Here is a 19593-nt window from a genome sequence, read left to right as displayed (position 1 = left end):
CCTAATCAGAGTGTGTGCGCACGCCTATGATGTTGCACTTCATCTATCTTTCGGCTGTAAGTAAAAACAAACAACGTATAAAACCAAAGATAAACCTCAAGGTTGCCCACGTCATTAGACTTTTATCTAGTTACCACACGGGTCGAAAACCATGTGTGGTAGTTCCCAAGACGGAAGAACTAGTCTTCTGCACTAGTTGGAGTTCCCTGTTCATCCGGCTTCCTCCTGAATGAATTCCTAACAGGAAAGTTCCGGCACATTATACATGTTTTCCCCCTTCTTTTTTCCCCGGTAAGGCGTTGCGCGTGTTGGACGTGAGGAGGCAATTGAGGAATTCAACAGACTATGAAGTTGTCTAACCTTGACTGTCTTTGTCCAGTTGATCTTGTTAGAGTGTGGTTGTCTGTGCGTGTTTCCCTGGCGTCGTGAAGTTTGTCATACCCTTTAAAGGTTCCAGCCTCGCTTTAAATCGTTCGATTTCGTGACACGTTTGAGCTGCCAGAAGAATGAACGGTTGGGAATCGACTCCCGACGCGGAGCCCCATTACGGTCCTGAAGGAAGCGACCATCTAGGTGACTGGGATCCGAGACAGACGCTGTATTTCGCCTCCACAAAGCAGCTCAGGTAAGCCGTCAGCAAGCGGTCGTGTTACAATTAGGTAGTCTGTTTTGTATGGTAATTCCGGGGCGAGTTGAAGCTGTTTGACGACCAGGCTTTGTTCCTCCGAATCAAGACCTTCAAAGTTAGAACATGTAATTGTGGGAAACCGTTACTTTATTTAAGTTAGACAAGATTGCAGACTGCTCTCGAGTTAAACTGCAGGACCCTTAACTATAGCTTACCCGTGTCGTACGAGAAACTTACTTACCTGAGGGGGGGGGGGCTCACAGGCCCACACTTTTCTTAATCACTAAATTCCAGAAAGCATTTTCATATTGAACAACTGCTTTCTTGATTACACATATGTGCAGTTATTTACTAATTAAAATAATTACATAAATTACCGTCATTAACAGCCAATTGTACACTGTCACTGTCGTGTCACGGATGACACGCATTTAAAGCTGGCGCCTGATAGGCCCACTAAGTGCATGCTTGCATTATTACATTTATGTTTTTACAAACAGTAATACGAAAATATTGGAAACACCCTAGGGAACAACGTAATTTATTTTCAACTATCTGATTACCCGGCGTTGCCCAGGTATTTATTTATCCCAATCTTGTATTAGACAGGAAAGTAATGAATTCTAACTATAGTGTAAAATGTATAATTTTAAATGTGATCGTGAATGTCACCAATTAGCTTAGCGACTCCGAAAACTATGGATTCGAAACTAATCTAGGTCAATTGTGGCATTTTATTTTTCACCACCTCTCACCCCCCATGCCGATAGGTGAAGTTGAACCGCATTGGGAGTGTCACGAAAACTGTGGATTCCATTTGCGACACAGCCTGAATGTTAGACAACCCGAGAAACGCTATCGTTGTGCGGATTGCATAGAGTCACGGATGTCTGTCTGTGATGAATTTAATATCGGTTGTTCTCGATTATTTTTACTTGTCACCCCTTCCCACCCCACCCCTAGGGGTGCCAGGGGTGTCTTACCACCACAGTATTTATTTCCAGATTGCAAGTGATACGCGTACCAAGTTTGGTTGAAATTGCTCCAGGCGTTCGAGAGTTATGCCGGAACAAACAAACACACCCACACACACACATCCATTTTTATATATATAGATGTTTTGTTGGTGCTTTTCCCAACTCAGCGTTAGAAAAAAAATTGTTGTAAGAGTACGACCTCCTAGTGCTGACTGGCTATGGGCATTGCCAGAATTTTTCGTGGGGAAGGGAAAGGGGTCCGACCAATGATATAAAATTGAACGATAGAAATTAGGGATGGAAAAGATTAAGTGGTACTCTGTCGAAATAGGACGATATAGGCTATCGGGTATCATTAAAATTACCGATGCAATACATCTCTTTATGGCCTATAAATTAGTGTATTTTCTCAATTTTGTTATTATTTTGTATGGATACGAACCTATCCCAACTAATGTTTTCCGACAAGACATAGGCGTAACTTGGCGGGGGGGGGGGGCACTCGCCTCCCCATAAAAATTTTCAAATTTAATGTGAATGAGAGAGGTTTGTGTGCCACTTATGAAATTTGGGATAAAATTGACTTCTGAACAGTGGCAACTTCCTCTCAAAACTAAGAAAAAGAGCTATATTTCTCCTGTCCTATGTTATACCTGCCTATCTCTTGTATGATGTTATTTTCAGTGCTCCGATCTTTCGCTCCCCCCTTTTTTTTTGCCTCCGAAGACTCAGGATGTATATATGCAATACTTCTGGGCAAGGAAGACTTCACCAACTTGCTGTTTTGTGTATTGATATCTCGAAAATATTAGCTGATTTTGACTCCGAAAAAACTCTTAGGGATAGGGTGACTACAACTTCATTAGGACCAGAAGCTTCACTCATATTGGTACGCCATAATATGGTATGTGCCATACAAGACAAAAGCAACTGCTACGATAACTTGTATTTTGGACAAACTTCAGATCTCATGAATTGCGTCTGTTAAAGAAACCACACGTTACTCTTTATTTAATACTAGCTGATTGCCCGGCGTTGCCCGGTTGCCCGGCGTTGCCCGGGTATTTATTTATCCCAATCTTATATTAGACATGAGAATAATGAATTCTAACTATAGTGTGAAATGTAACGAATTGTATTTATATGTAAATGTCATCTTGAATGTCACCAATTAGCTTAGCGACTCCGAAAAACTATGGATTCGACACTAATCTAGGTCATTTTTGACATTTTATTTTTCACCCCCTCTCACCCCTATCCCGATAGGTGATGAACTTGGAGTTGAACGGCATTGGGAGTGTCACTATTCATCTTAGCGACCACGAAAGCTATGGATTCCACACTGATATCGGACGTTTTTGATTATTTTTACGTGTCACCCCCCTTCCCACCCCCACCCCCAGGGGTGCCAGGGTGTCTTACCCCCACAGTATTTCTTTCGAGATTGGAAGTGATATGTGTACCAAGTTTGGTTGAAATTGCTCCAGGCGTTCGAGAGTTATGCCGGAACAAACAAATATGCACACCCACACACACATACATACATTTATATATATATAGATTTTTTGTAAAAATGTTCACAGTTGAAAAATCACAAAAATAGAGATGGTGTTGGACCTGACAGCCCATGCATTTTTTTACTGCCAGGAATTAATTCACTTGCATATTTTTACATATTTCAACGTTTTTTTCTACATATTTATGTACATACTTCTCATGTTTTGCATACATCCGGGCCTTAGAAATTACCCTGTTTTTCTCAAATGGATTTAATTTCAATCGTGAAACATTGTATGGCTACTGACGTAAATACCGAATGACTCGGATATTACTGTAATGACGACTTCCCTTTAAACAGAAACAAAGAGAGGAAGTCCCAAATGCACTTAACCAACAACCTTGGTGTGACGTGTACAAAGTACACATTCCAGTGGCCGGAGGTTTTTTTTTTTAAGTTTCCAAGAGAACAGAGAGGGTTTTTCCAGAATGATAGTATCTGGAAACACGCGTTAACGCATTGCAATAAAATCTTACTCGTGACCAAAGTGTCGTGCACCGGTGGACTGGAATCGTACGATATGATGGATGAAGGCTAGTTTGAGGTCGCACAGAACAACAAAAGGATTCCACACAGTTCGTTGTGTGGCTTTAATTTGTACAAGAGAAGAGCGTTAGTACAAGGTAGAGTCCAGTGAAAACCCAATTTTGTTTTTATTTCTTAGTAGATTTCTGTGTGTAGGGTTGCTGCATTTTAGCACAGACCTATTGCTGATCTAAATATATTTTCACCTTGGAGTTAGTGTCTGTATAGCTTAAGAAGAATAAGTTATGAGTAGAGCCCGGAAGTTTGGCAAAATGCCTCTTTTTATCTACTGCATATATTGATAAAATTTTTCCGGACATACGTTTCTTATGTTGTTTCGAATGTTTTGGAAGCCTTTTCATTTTGCCTATTTTGCCTATTTGGGACCCCACTGCCTATTTTTAATTATAATGCCTTTTTTTGCCTTTTTCAATGAAATTTGACATTTTTTTAAAAAAATGTGTATATAAATTATTTTTCTCCCAAAAAACGTTGTTGGCATTTATTTTTCTTCCGTTTATTATGTGAATAATTTTCACTTTATTTAAGTAATATTGAACTCACGCATGTTTCAACATTGCTGAAGGAGAAAAGTGTGAGAAAAAAGTATTTCATGCTGAGTTAGGATATTGCCTTTCGGTTAACATTTCTTGTGCATGATTGACTGCTGAAGTGGACAGGTTGATTTCGAACACAAAGAAAATATTTCTGAAATCTCCCTCTCGAACCCGAAAATTTCAGGAAGTTGCGATTGAGCTTAGTTTACCTCAGCAACCAGTCTTGACGAGATGGGGAACCTGAGCTATATATTATGCTAACAACCTTCAAAAAATCAGTGAGGTGATCGATGCTCTTCCAGAAAATGAAGCGGCTTCAATTCGTGAAGTGAAAAAACTCCTGTGCTATTCAAGTTTACTTTTGCACATTATGGTGCATTGCCAGAGACAATTACAATTATAGCATCCATGAAAATCTTCGAGGAATCTATGCAGCAGATGATGGAAGTGCCAGGAGAAAAGGGGTGAGCTGTTGCGGAAAAGTGCTAACGGGTAGTGAGTGCAAATGAGGACTTGAAGGAATTGAAAACAATTTGTGATATTCTAAAAGGTGAAAATGCTGTTACCAAAATGAGTCCAGCTACATTAGCTTGTTATATGTATGCTCCAATAACTTCTGTCGAAGTAGAAAGATCATTTTCTATTGTGAAAAACATTCTCTCTGACAGACGACTATCAATGAATGTTTAGAACTTAAAAAGCACCTTGTAGTTATGTGCAATCAAGACGGAGAAAATTGAAATGCTCTTCCCAATTTAGATTTTAACATTTTGCCAGAAATTATAGATAAAAGTAAGCGACTTCTAAATGTGCCTTTTTTCGGTTTATTTTGCCTTTTTTCATTTTTGGTGCCTATTTACTAAATTATAAATGCCTTTTTGCCTGCCTATTTTAACGAAAATAAATGCCTGAACTTCCGGGCTCTAGTTATGAGCCACTGCGAAGGCCTTTGCACCCATCTGCCTGCGATCTGAGGCTATTGTCCAACTTTCTCCTCCATTAGTGAACTTGCTGGTGTGGTAAGCATCCACAGAGATATTGAATTTTCATTTCCCAATAAGTTTTAGGCTGACAGAGGGCAAGAAACCATTGCTCTTCACTGGTGCAATTGCGTATAGGAGGCGCAATTTTTAAAATAACAAAAATGGCGTTTTTAAGCTCACTTGATCAGTGTTGCACCCTTGAGGTCGTTATGTGAATAACAGTTGATACCTCATGTCAATTTGAGCTGTAGGCTATACCATCTGCCCTGGACATTTTAAGATTTTCATTTGACTCCTGTAATAATTGCGATCCATGCTCAGAATTTGCAGCAGAGGTTTTTCTGCAAGTAACATTTTACCGTGTCAGAAGAAGCATTCATATTAACTATAGCTGAGGCGATACCGATATCGTAAAGTATCGGTTTGATTTTATTTACCGATATCGTCGATACTTTCCCGACGTTTTTATTATCCTGAAAGTTATGCAAAATCGAAATTTCAATTAATTTTGTGCCGTATTTTTTAATTGCATAACAGATATTTTCATATTCTGATGTAATTTTCTTAAAAATATTTTGACAAAATTTTGGTAAATTGATGCTTGTAATTGGAGAGGAATGATCAATTACCCACTAATATTAATTATTTTGAACACAATTTGTTCATTTTCAAGCATCGGTATCGGTGAGAATCGATAAGAGTATCGGTGTCGATATGGGTATCGGTTCAACCCTAGTACAGTAAAACCTCGTTAATCCGAACTAATGGGGGGGATAAGTTTACCGGTTTAACGAAAGTTCGGATTAACTGAAATAACCTAAAAGAACAGTAGAAAGTGCATTAAAACTCAGTTTACAACAACAAAACACGTTTATTATGGTGTGTTTAAAGGCATAGGCCTAAATAAAGTGTACAGTCCAGTACAAAGTTTGCGGGAAACAGAATTTCATCAGTGGTTGACTGCCTTTTCTTTGGGAAGTTCTCTTGTTGACTTCTAGCCACATTTGAAACCTTGCATTCTGCTGCCTTTTGCCTGTCCGGATTAAGTGAAGTCTGGCTTGTCGGGTTCCGGATTAACGAGGTTTTACTGTATTAGAATTCCTTTTAATTGTATCGGCGACTGAATCACATAGTCTACACTTGAATTGTGTTAACACACAATTACATAGATTCAGTGCTCTTGTTACTTTTCACCGACGTTCTACGCGAACATTTATTGAATTGCAGCTTTTTTTCAATCTGAAGACGTCAGGTATCACCGAATTGACAGTACAGAGGATGATACATTTTTTGCGTTCTCGGTGACTTCAAAGCATCAACTAAACAACTACGTACTTCTGCGCGGTTTTCCCCACTACATAAAGTAACACACAAGTGTAAAGGCTCGCTCGCTCGTATAGTCTCGCGCCTAAAATCGTATTTAGCACGCGTGACCACTCGCTGAAGCACATTGCATAACCACAGGAGCTCCCAAAACAGTTCCGTTACTTCCAATTTTATTGTCTTGCCGTCATGTGTTATTTCGTAATCATGAATATTGTATTATACCATAGCACCAAATAAGAACCATCCAAGTACATAATGGCGGGCACACGGAACACGTTCTTATTTGTATTCTAACTAAAAAAATATATATATATCGAGTACACAGTAGTTAAATTGAGCATATAATTGCGTGTTTGTTGGGTGTTGGTCTGAAGAGACTGTACCAAATAAATTAAAATATAGGTACTCAAAATTATAGCTTTAAGACAAAGTTTTAATAATGTTTCGTCTTGCAAACATCGATTGTATTTTATGAGTTTTTTCAAACGAATATAGACTTTAAAATTATTACGAACGCATCAAAACTCAGTAAGTCTTACGCTGTATTCGTTATGGAATGCTTTAGTGTTCAAATATTTTTTTATGAAAAACAGATCAAGTGTATTGCGTTTATCCAAAACATGTTCACAAATATTTTGTTAATCAAATTAGAGCTACTTAATTAGGATATTTTGAATATATTTTCAGTTTACTTGAGAGTTCTTCAGTAGTTTGATTATGGAGCATAGTAGATACGACGAATTAATGAGAAGCTGAATTTCAGCAGAATTAGCATATTTTTATTTTCTTATCAGAACCCAGGCATGAATATTCATGTATTTATCATATCATTCTCACCAAATGTCAATTTTCTATTAAATGTTAAAAGTCTATTTCTATATCTCATTTAGACTCTACAGCCTATCGTAAGTTAGCTGTAAATTACCGAAGTAAATATTGGCCTTTTCCTGTAAAGTCAGTTTTTTTATTATTTTTCAGAAACATAATTTTTTTTCATAAAGTATAGCAATAATTAACGCATGATCTCCAAATTGTGTTTTGTTTAAACAGTTTAAACCACAAGCCTTGTTTTCCGATACCATTCTCCAAGCTTAATCTGCACTTTACTGATTTTACGCCGCGTTTTATCACGTAACGATAACGGCGAATGCTGTTTGCTAAAGTAGATGGGAAAACACAAAGACGCTTTGTACCGAAGTACCACCTTTCATAGAGGTTATTTTGTGTACCTCCGTCCTTTAGTGGTTAACGTACCGTGCACAAACACTGTTTCAGAACTGTCGTATTTGTGTATGCTACATGCATCATACATCGAAGCTTCACTTCCTTTCCTTAGTCGATTTAACTCAAATCATTTCACCTTAGCATCCAGAGAATACGCATTTAGGTAACATTTCCGAACACGAAACGTGTTGTATCAACTTGCAAACGTTGGATGTGGAATAACTATCTTTACGGTAATAATAATAAGTAGAAGAAGCAGTCACTCCGGTAACTAAGTAACAAGATATCCAATCAAATCAGACATGTCAGATTTGATCATCTTATGCTGATAAGCCATTAGACGAAACGAGAAGTCACCGGTCCGCGTGACTAATTCTGAATATTTGTTTATGGTTGTAGGTTGTGATTTTTTTTTTCCTTTCCAGGTGCAAGAAAGTTGTATGTACTGAGTGATACTTTTTTATGTGGTAATTTCGAAACTTTTACAGGTGAAGCTTCTCTCTGCCTGCAGACTTCAAACTTTCATTTAATTTGCACCTGACGTAATAAAATCCCTCACTGACGTGTGGAAAACGCCCGCTTAACCTTCGCCACAGTCTCCATTGCGAGATCAGCTGTTCTCGAGTAGCTTTCCTCCGGTGGGTGGGAGGAGAAACGTGATGTAAACATTGCTTACGAAATGCACTTTTTTCAGCATCACTTGGAGCGACAGACAGAAGGACTTGCATACATACTAGAGTGCTGCAAAGAGGATTTCGTTCGAGCGCCAAATAGTTCTCACGGGCGACGCTAGATAGCGTGCGTGATTGAAAGCTTGAGCGGAACTCCAACTGGCGGCTGACCTTGACGGCTATTTCTGACCCTTTCTGTCGCCCGTCTTCGGGGAGGTGTGTTTCGATGAGTGTCAACAAACTCGGTTGCGAAGTAAAAGCTGAAGGGGTCACATCGCTCTCCCGAAGCAACTTTGCCAAGCGTATTTCTGTTTTTGCCAGTTGTTTATTTGCGTGTTTGCGTGTGAAACTCCCTCGTGTAGGACCACGTGTGCAGTTGTACCATTAACACGCCGCTGATTTCTGGTGCTGACAATGCCGTTGCCCGAGAAGACACTATCTCGCTTTACGGTACGTTTGGCAACATGTGGTGGACCCAACGCTCATTTGTTTCGTTCCGCGAACAATGTTCGGTACCTTGTGACTCGAAAATGCCCGATTTCAGTCGAAGAAACTTCAACTGATCACTGATTCGCTGTTTCCCAGCCGCCAGTCCGAGTTGCTTACAGTATAGTACACGTGTATCCGTAATTTGTCTGCGGTAGTGGGCTCTCAAATATGGATCCTGAAGTGAGAAACTTCAGCGAAATTGGAATTTAAGTGAACACAGTCATCGTCTCCATGTTAAAATGTAGTTTAGTCTACATTATCACAACGCGCTAGGACGCCAGAGGTCCCGGGTTCGAATGCCGCCCTGGGCTTTCCTTGAGTGTCTCTTCATCAATTTCATAGCTTATCCTCATCGTCGCGATGAGCCAAAAGTGGCAGAAGGGCGAAGTGAAATAAACCAAATGAATGAATCAATCTTCCACTTTGTACACCCTGGGCTTCATTTTGCCGACTAACGAGGCTGTGGCGCCTTAACCTACAGTATAATCCTCTGCAGGAACTGAGTCGTCCAAATTAGGGATGGCCACAAAATCCGGATTTCAAATTATCCGATACGTTTCGGATGGAACGGATATTCAGATATCCGGATAGAACAGATTTGATGATGCGAAAATGACGATAAAGAATATGTGCATAGCCCGTAAAACGGATAAAGGATAAAACTGTCCAGATAAGCACACATTCGGATATCCGGTCATTCCGGATATCTGAAGAATTAGGATATCTGAACAAACCAGATATCAGAATATCGGATATCCGCATATTTGAAATCCAGATAGAAAACTTTCCGATATCCGGATAAAATTGTATCCACATTTGGCCATCCCTAGTCCATATGTGTTTGTCATTGTCCTTGGGCAGATGAGCTGAACCAGGAAGTTTCCCTATTCTTCACGGCTCTGAGGCCCACCCAGCCTGTATCAGTGATGTGTAGTGTACCTGTGGGGGTGATAATGGCGGGCGGACGTGATGCTGATCACATCATCCCAAGTATGGCCGAGATCAAGAATATGTGGAGCTCTACCACCATTAGAAAGACGACATAAAATAACCTGATTCAATCAATCAGAGAATGAGGCACAAATTCTCACCACGAAAGACTACCGTCATCTCCTCACGCTGCTACATCATGTCTTCTATTCCCACCAAGTCGAATCGGAGAAAGCTTTGAAATGGTGCGGAAACAATATGAAAGGAGCATCATATTCTCCTTCCTCCGCTGACGCCGAGATGTAATCTGGAGAACTCGGTCTCCCATGTTGTGGCAGTCAATGCGTGGCCCACTCGAATCGGCGCTGTGCCGAGTGAATGTAGGCCGTCGGATCAATAGAATGGAGCAACCGATTGAGATGCTAATGCGCTTCTGCGTGTTCTCGAATTTTGGAGAACCATTGAAAAAGTAAATGTGTGCCAGTTGCATATTCTTAGCACTAGTAAAACCGCGATAAAGGGAAGAGATTCTAGTTTTTTAAAGTTTTCTAAGAGGTGAAGCTGAAGATCTCCTGCGAACTGTATAATTTCTTTTGTGAGTTTCTGTACATCAATTTCATCCCTCATCGTCGCGAATAGCCAAAAGTGGCAGCAGAAAAGCGACGCTAAATAACAAAAATCATATCAAATCAAGTATGACATCCAGATATATTTCTAAAACTAATGTCATTGTACAGTCACAGACCGTAAAAATGGGCAACGCCGTAGAGTTAGGCAACACACACAACGCCTTGCAGGCACGTGAAAATTTCGGGATCTATGTGCCCCATTTTTATTGCCGGTGATTGTACAGTGTTTTAGAATTGCCGTAACTGTACGGTGATGGTTCACCGTAAGTTTATTGTACAGCATTGTCACCGTGAATAAATGAACAACAAAACCAACCTATGTGAGGGTGGGAGATTGACTTGTAAGAAAATAATATGGAGACAGATTAAACGCAAACTTACCTTTGCTAATTCAGCTACTGTGAAACTGCTTCTGCTTTACAATAACTGTTCGCACTGTAGGCTTGTAATCAAGATGTCCCAGGTTCGATTTCCAGTGGAAGCACGTGGCTGAATGGTTTGGCCCAGTCTCGATTAGTAGAGGCACATATTTTTGGTAAATAAAAAAGCAAAATTTCGGTATAAAAACAGAGTCAATTTCGGATTCAAAAGCGGTAAATAAAATGAAATTTCGCTGTTATAGCGGTGAAAAGCCGTATATAAAATGACATTTTGGTTTTAAAAATATGAATATAATCCCAAATTTGATTTAAAAACTGCACTATTACACAAAATAAACATATCCCTTGTAATAGCACATTTAAATCATTACCAGAGTATTAGTTTATTCCTGTATAAAGGGGTCCATTTTTGCTTCTCAAATATTTCCAGCAGAATTAATCAATTTTCCGTGAATTACATAACTCACAGGATACTTCAGACTTCAGAAAGTGTCGCGTCGGTATATAAACGGTAAATTTCGTGTTCGCATTTTGCATAATTTCTTGACAAAACAGGGTAGGAAAATGCACCTCACACCTTTCAGAAACATGAAAAATTAACATTACAATGTGTTATTTCAAATTCCGTGTTTTCGTCAAAAACGAAATATGCATGCCTCTATCGATTAGCTTATCTGAACGCAAAATGGACTTCACCAAACCTTTTTTTCCTCAAAAAAGGTCGCTACACAATATGTTCTGCATTTAATATGTAGAGAGCCTGCTAACTAACTCTCTAGCCTTCTTAAACCCGAAGGTCTATGGCTGCAGCAACACAAGCCTTCCATCTGTCCCTATCCCGAGCAAGATCAATTCAATCTTTTCCTTCCTACAGGTCTCTTACCATCAGGTTTCCCAACAAGAATCCTGTAAAATCTTCTTGATTTAATTATTCTAACAAAATCTGGACAGGAATACAAATTGTGCAATTCTAAAGTATGTAACCTTCTCCACTCACCTGTCTCCGCATCCCTTTTAGGTCCAAATATTTTCCTAAGGATTTTATTTTCAATACTCTTAATTTATGTTCCCCTTTTAGTGTAAGGGACCAAGTTTCACATCCATAGAAAGTGTACAGCATTATATTTCCATTGTTAGATCCTATGATATAGTTATTTTGGTCGAATGCATATTTTGTGCCTCTCCCAGAAAATAATTCTGGATTCACCTATGTGTGTGACCAATGGAAGGCTCATGTCTTTTGTTTCCCATTCTGTTATTTTTCCGTTGGGCCAACTGCCAGCATTCGTAGGTATAGTGTACAGAAATTCTTGTCAAGGATGATGGTGCATTCAACCGTTGGTATAGAACAAAGAACAAGCATGTCTTTTTTTACAGTTTTTCTCCTTGACCTCAAGTAATGTCATCACATATTTTCTGTTCATTTTACGGCTGAAAATTCTCGCAGAAGTTTAATGAATCACAGAGTTGTGGACGAAGCTCAGTCGTACGTGTAGATCGTGCAGGTATGTGACAGGAATCCGCTTCGCACTACACGAGGACATGCAACTCGGTTCATCATCGTGCAACAATGTGCAATCCGAGACGGTAATCATATTCCAACTGTAAGGCATTAGGTAAAGCTGCTTGGAAAAAGAGCATTCTTTTGAGAAAGAACTGTTGGGGAGTTGGAGTGCACGCTGCACAATGATCTGCACATATGTCTTAGGCAGAGCCGGCCCTAGAGGGTGAATGTCGCGATATTGAAAGCAGTGATTTCTGTTCAGAACTGAAGGTGTTCCGTGATCTCTTACCTCAGGAAATCAAAAGAGAAAAACAGCCCCACAATACATTCGGCATCTTTCAGACTCTTTCCAAACACGTACATTGTATTGAGAATTTTGCTGACAATACCTGCTGTCTGTAGCGCTGTTTTTCGAAGCTTAAACTTATCAAATATTTTATGATTTGTGAAACCAGATTGATATAGATTTTTCACACATGTTTTTTCCATGTCGAACCATTGACCACATTGTTTATTGCATTTATGAGTAAAGAATGGAAGTTTTCATAGTGAATGATTAGAATTTCCAACTTCAGGAGGGGTCAAAATGACCCCTACCTTCACTGTTTCTCTAATAACTATCCCGTTTTTCTTATTTTTGTCCTCGAAATTTTGTGTCATTTCATAATTCTTTCTCGTTTTCAAGATGGTATATTGAAATCTACAAAATATAATTTCTTTCCGTGAAATTTCATGTTATAACCCTAGAACAGCGGGAGGGGTCAATTTGACCCCTGTAAAGTTTCATTTATGCATGCTGCAATATCAGCGTTCCTGTGTCATCCTGTCTTTAGCATGTTCCAACTTGTCAGAATTTACACGTCGTCATGTAGGTAGTCTTCTTGGACCGGGAAGGACGTAGAAGTTTCTCGTGGTGAAATGTTGCGTATTCTGTAGTGTTCAGTCGTTGATCATTATAATTTTTATTTGTCATCAAAATGCATCAAAAAACACCTATGCACTTTGATTATAATACATATAGCACAGAAAATAATATAAATTAAAAATATGTTTCCATTTTTAAATGCATTTCTTATGAGGGTTCAAGGGTACCCCTTTTCCGCTGTTCTAGGGGGTATCAGATCCTTCGCCGTTCTAGTGTTAAGGTATATTATTTGTATGTGTTCTACATTAACTTGTTAGTGATTCTGTAGATCCTTTACGTACGGTTCAAGTTTCTTAAGAAAATGCATTTGTTTGTCATTTCAGGCGGACAAGGTCTCTGAATGCACCGAGTCCCATCCAACAGTTCGGCCCGTGTGGGAGGATAATGAAGAATTCAGCAATGGTTATGTAAGTACATGTTCTTAGCTACTAGACTATGGCCCCGTCCAGTTCGCTACACTTTTTGACACAAGGTGTAGTGCAAGTGCATCCCGGTGTCAGGCTGGTGGAAAGAAAACGTGCTCAACCGAATAGACGTTGAGCGGCGTTCAGTCCAAGAGATTCAGGAAATGCCTGTCTGCTACTTTCATCGTTAGTTTGATTGGTTAGCACGCTCCACGTGATCATACACCACACACTACACCTCAGTGATGCCAACCATAGGGACATGTCCCTACTCATAGGGACTTTTCACTATATTTCGCCCGCGTAGGGACAGATTTTGCCAAATGAGGGAAAACGTAGGGACTTTTTTCAATCTTGGAAAATAACATTTTATTGTGCAAAGGTGCAAGGCTTACTCGCCAGTCAGTTGCACTTTCTTCGCGCTAAGAATGAATGTATTAGTTTACCTGGATACTTTAGCGAAGGAGGAGGAAAATGAACTAACTAACAAATCTCGATCAGAATTTTGGAACATGTTATCGGTTACCAAGCACTTTGAAGGCAAGTTCTTTTTTGAAAACATTTTGCTAACATTAGCACATTCTAACGCCGAAACGGAAAGAATATTTTCAATGTTAAGAAATACAAAAACAAAAACAAAATATAAATAAAATGGGACCAGAATTGTTAAATTCTTTGCTGGTGATAATTTCTTCCCTCACGGCACGTGAAGAAGACTGCAGGAAATACAGCATCACCAACCAGCATCTATCTCTTCACAGCAGCAGCATGTATGACTTCAAATAACATAACCAACAGTAAACGACTCAACGTTATTCATTAATTTTGAAAGCACCGAGCACAAAGATTTGGCAAGTAAATGTGTATATTTTATCTTCTGGTTTGCATGCTCATGAGGTGTTATTTTTTTAGTCGCTTCACTTGACGTAGGGACATTTGGTCAGATGTAGGGACATTGCCGAAAAATGGTTGGTAACACTGAGACGGCTCGGTGTTGACATACTGGGGCTATTGGTACAATCACGGATACTTCCGGAGTGGAGCAACCCCCATTGACATTCAATGAATTAGCTACAACCCAGAATTGTCCGTGACTGTGCATTTGATTTACGGGAGCGAGGGTGGTTTTCAGCACTTTGCGAATTAATATTTTTGACTGGGGTCGTGTCGGGTGGAGGGATATGCAAAATTTGTATGTACGTTACCAATCAGTAAAATAAACTATACCGTTGCGGTTCTAAGAACCTTAGAACCTTGGTTCTAACCTAGGTCATTATATCTTATGATAATAACAGGTGGCGCAAAAGTCATCATCCTATTTGAACTGCCCTTTACTTTGACATCTTGTTGTTTATATCAGTAGTGTTTTGTCACTTAGGTAGAAGATACTCACGAAATTTATTGTGTGCGAAAATGAATAAGTATACCCCACATACAGCCCGCGAAACATTAGCTCTTTTGCGTCACACTTCTCCGGGCAGAGTAACATCCCGTTTTGGCGATTTGCCATGGCCGGCCAGGTCCCCCGATTTGACCCCGCTCCAGATTGTTTTTCCTTTTGGGATATTTGAATTCATTGGTTTATGTGAACAAGCCAGAGACGTTACAGCAACTAAAGGACAATATTCAGCTTGAAATTGAAAACATTTCCCCGCAGATTCTTTCCAGCACCATGGAAAACGCAATAAAAAGAGCCCAAATTTGCATCATTTCGAATGGTGGTCATTTATTGGATGTTATCTTTAAAAATTTAAGGACATAAAACTTACAAGTATCAATAAAAGTTTAACACAGAAAGAGACTACTTTGTATAATTTAAAACCCAAGCTATAGGCTAAGAAAATCAGGTGATGACTTTTGCGCCACCTTGAAGCACTATATTTGCATTCTAAGAAATCCAAATTCTTTCACAAAAATAGCTATGGGACTAGTAACACCGAAACCTTGATCAAATTTTTGTTGCGAAGTTCAAACTTAACGTGCATCAAATCTACCAACAAGTTTCTTGTGAATATTTTAATAGATCCAAAATATGAGCACTCTCTGATGAAGTAGAAAACAGTTGTCCAACGTGCTGAAAGCAGTGGATTACTGTGCGGAGATCTTCATCAAGGTGGAAATCTCTTCCGGAACACAGTGATGCGTCTGTATTATAATGCATTCGAAATTGTAATTGTCACGATCCCAGGCGGAACATTTTGGAAGACACCTGTTATCACACAGTTAGCTTCATCTGCATCTAAACTTCACGATATGCATACAATCGGTGCTCCAGAGGTGAAGGACGACAATGATGAATATGGATATTGTTCGAGGGGAAGGGGTCAGGGTACTTATTTAATCCTCTGCTTTTGTTCGGATGCATTGCGGAGTGTTTATCACAGCGCGCTACGAAGCCAGGGATCCCGGGTTCGATTCCCGGTCTGGAGCGGGTGTTTGCGAGATTGTCCCTTCATCAATTTCATCGTAACATCACTCATCTTCACCTTCGCGATTAACCAAAAGTTACAGGCAAGCGAAGCAAAATAAACCAAGAATCCAGACTGTTATTTTGCTTCGTGGAATTTCCAGCGAAAAATGCAGGCTCGGCCAGAAGTCGAACCCGGGTCCCTGACGTACCGTGTCGTTGCTTTACCAACTGAGCTACCGAGTCAACACTGTTTTCGCGTGATGCATGGAATTATCAACAGCAGAGACCCGGGTTCGAGCCTCAGTTTTCGCTGAAACGTCTACGTAGCACATCTCACGTGTGTGCGAAATAGTAATGTTCCTTTACTTGCCTGACACAAAGGTTCTCGGACACCCATGCCACTCTTCTGCCGAATTTTGCTGATTTCGACGATGATTTCAGGCTTCGAACCCAGAACCATCAGTGGCAAGATGGGGAGTCGAACACTCAACGCGCTTGGCCTACGAGTAGCCACATGTGATCACCGATTGGTGCTGTAGGCACTCATAAGTAAATACAGAATAATAATAATGAAAAGCAAGTTTCGACGAACATAAACATGAAGTTTTGTAGAGGTTGCAAAATATGCACCTATTAAAACTGAAATGGGGAAGATGGTTAATGTTATAACTGACTAGTGACGTCATTGAACGTCAATTACTCGTTTTGCTTCCAGTGTACGTATAATAAGAAACTAGTTGTTATGCACGATGTGTACGTATTTGCGTATGTGTTTCTTCGTAGTGTGAGGTAACGTACGAGGTTGTGTCGCAAATGTGACATGCGCCTTCTTGTGCTTTTTCCAAGAACAATCACGTGACGTAGTGGCAGATGAACTGGTGCCCCCGCCCCAAATTACACATTGATTTTTAACCTTTCTACGTCCTATTCTTTCCTCTATGATCATACGTTCCTTTCTTTTGCTTCGAGGGGTATCTTTGAAGGGGCGTGTCGCCACAAAGACTGCGACAAGGGGGAAGGGGACAAAATAGCAGCGTTGAATGATTTCGAATTCAATAAATAATAAGTTAATGACCTCTATTAATGCTTCACCGTGTGGAATTGAAGTACACGTAGTGGGAGATCTATTAGTCAATCAGAAATGCCAGAGTCTCTTAGTCCACGCTCCACTTTTTAATTTGGTGCCGCTTTTAACAGTCTCTGTCACAGCGTGAACTCAGAGGCTAGATATCCTTGGTTCGAATCCTCTATTTTACTTTCTTTGTTCTTTTGACATGTAATCAAGTGGGTTCAGGGTTCAAATCTACTTAGGAGTATGTCTCGGTGCCTCACCCCCCCCTAAAATTTCCTCAACACCCAATAACTTTTTCACAAAGGCCACGTTTATGGTAATTTTGGCTCGAAATTTACCCTTACACGTATCTACAAGTACATTTCGGGGGTGTCTCAATAATAATAATAATAATATAATTAGAATAATTATATTTAATTAACTTGAAATAATATTGATTAAATATGCATAAAATAATAGTAAGATATGACAGCACGTATTCATTATCTACTTCAGGTGTACTTAATATCCTTAAAATTTGTATAAAAACAACTGCTCTGGAAAGGAAATTAATGTCAAATACAAGAATTGAATATTTATGAAATAAATATGGAATAGAGCAGGGTGTCTACCAGCCAAGAAATATTCAGGAAATCAACAAGTAGGTCAAGAAAGTCAAGAAATTATGCTTGCGGTCAAGATTATTTTTTTCCAGTGTAGTGAACTTACATTGTTATATACCTGTACTGGGATTTGATAGAATTGAAAATTTGGAAATCTAAAATTATATTGGGTTGTGGTGAAGATTTGTTGACATTATTTCTTAAGATTACATTCTTGTATGCGTGAAGTTTTTAAAAATATGAAATAAAGTAATGTGGCCATTCCCCATCCAGAATGAAGTGTGAAGCATTAATTTTTACATGCATTTATAATTAAAGCAAGTCTAAATCTCATGTTAAAAGTACACCTTTAGTTTTCATCTTAATCAGACTTGTGGTGAGGGTTTTTCATTGAATAGAATAGCTTCTTAGTTTCCAACTATACCTAAGTAGGGGGCGATTAAATGAATGTTAAGAAAAAGGTCATTAAAAAGTCAAGAATTTTGGATTTGTTATTTTGGTAGACACCCTGTAGATCCAAGTAACGAAAAGTAAAATTCCTGATTAATATTTTATTCATATTATCATATAGTGTACGTATATAAATCTTTGAAACTGTCCTTCCTTGTCTTGCAATAAGTTCGGCGGAAGTAAATAATAATCGATTAACAACAGCTAAACAACCGAGAGTGGGGTCAGGACCCTTTTGACCCTCCCCCTATATACGTCCTTGCCTTTCACATCCCTAATTTCTGACTTACAGCCCCCAGTGTAAAATTCTGAATAAACCACTGTTCATCATCACTAGAGCTAGGACTTTTATGACCTAACAATCACCAAAATATGCTCTTATGACCTAAAATTTTACAAAATATGCACTATAATTTGAAAAAATATGCCCTTATAACTAGACTGTTTCAAACATCAATATCTAACTTATGCTGAAATATTTTCATATACATACTATTTTTAGTTCACTTTCTCATGAGTTGAAATGCACAATGAATACTTTCTGTAAATTTTCAATTATAAATGGGAGTAAGAACGAATCCACGTGGAAAATGACTATATTTCTTGAAAAAGCGAAAATATGCTGAATATGACCAAAAATCCATCAAAATATGCTTTATCACGTAGAAATGGCCAAATATGTCAAAATATGCCCTTAAAAAGCACCTTAATTCAATTATTTTCTTCACAATATGAATTTCTATATATTTAGGGAACACATCACCCTTGCAGAAGAGTAAAATAAACTCAATCAATCAATCAATCTAAACCATAAGCAACGGGAACGCTAATCGTAAACAAAATTACCTTCGACGGTAACTGTGCTGCTTCTTCCTTTCCCGTTCCGTCCCCCCCCCCTTCCCCCCCGTGGTTTGCGCTTGAGCAATGCCAGAAAGGGCCACGGCCGCCCTCTCGGCTCACTTTCATCCTCACGATGCCGCCAAGATGCTCCAACTTTCACTCGTCCAGGGCGTCGTTGCGTGTGTCCTTATTTGCTTTTTGCTTCCCGCTAATTGAAGTCCTAACTAACAGTGTTGCTAACTAAGACGTTTCGCTGCGGCACCACCCAAATATCTTGAATTCCTAGCGAGAACTGCTTATCCAGAAAATATGCATGTTATCCTCATATGTAGGCGAACCAAAGGTTGCGCTAGTTGAGCTTCTAGGGCAATTTACAAACATCTAATGAGAGATAAATTTCTGAAATTAAAAGATATAACACCTAGAACAACGTGTACCAAATGAATATTTTGTAACATTGCTTGTAACTTCCGTTACATCTGATCCCAAAGTGGCCCACGGCTTATAGT

At 39.3% G+C, this 19593-nt stretch overlaps 1 protein-coding gene across 10 annotated transcripts in view; it reads left to right on the top strand.

Moving 5' to 3' along the window:
- The window catches only part of LOC145996192 (NAD kinase-like), a 208082-nt gene that overhangs the window by 145845 nt on the left and 42644 nt on the right, over positions 1–19593 (top strand). For 9 of the 10 annotated variants that reach the window (XM_083132578.1, XM_083132576.1, XM_083132580.1 and 6 more), the window contains one exon: positions 13630–13713. In XM_083132578.1, the coding sequence (XP_082988704.1) occupies positions 13630–13713 (84 nt within the window). Of the gene's footprint in view, positions 1–373; positions 626–13629; positions 13714–19593 lie in introns of those variants that run through there. The other variant, XM_083132579.1, reaches the window with a different exon arrangement.

Source organism: Lepisma saccharinum, chromosome 12 (assembly GCF_977018435.1).
Source record: "Lepisma saccharinum chromosome 12, izLepSacc3.1, whole genome shotgun sequence".
In the NCBI taxonomy this organism is placed as follows: Eukaryota; Metazoa; Arthropoda; class Insecta; order Zygentoma; family Lepismatidae; genus Lepisma; species Lepisma saccharinum.
Note: the sequence above shows the minus strand (reverse complement) of the source record. Positions and strands in the feature narration are given on the sequence as shown.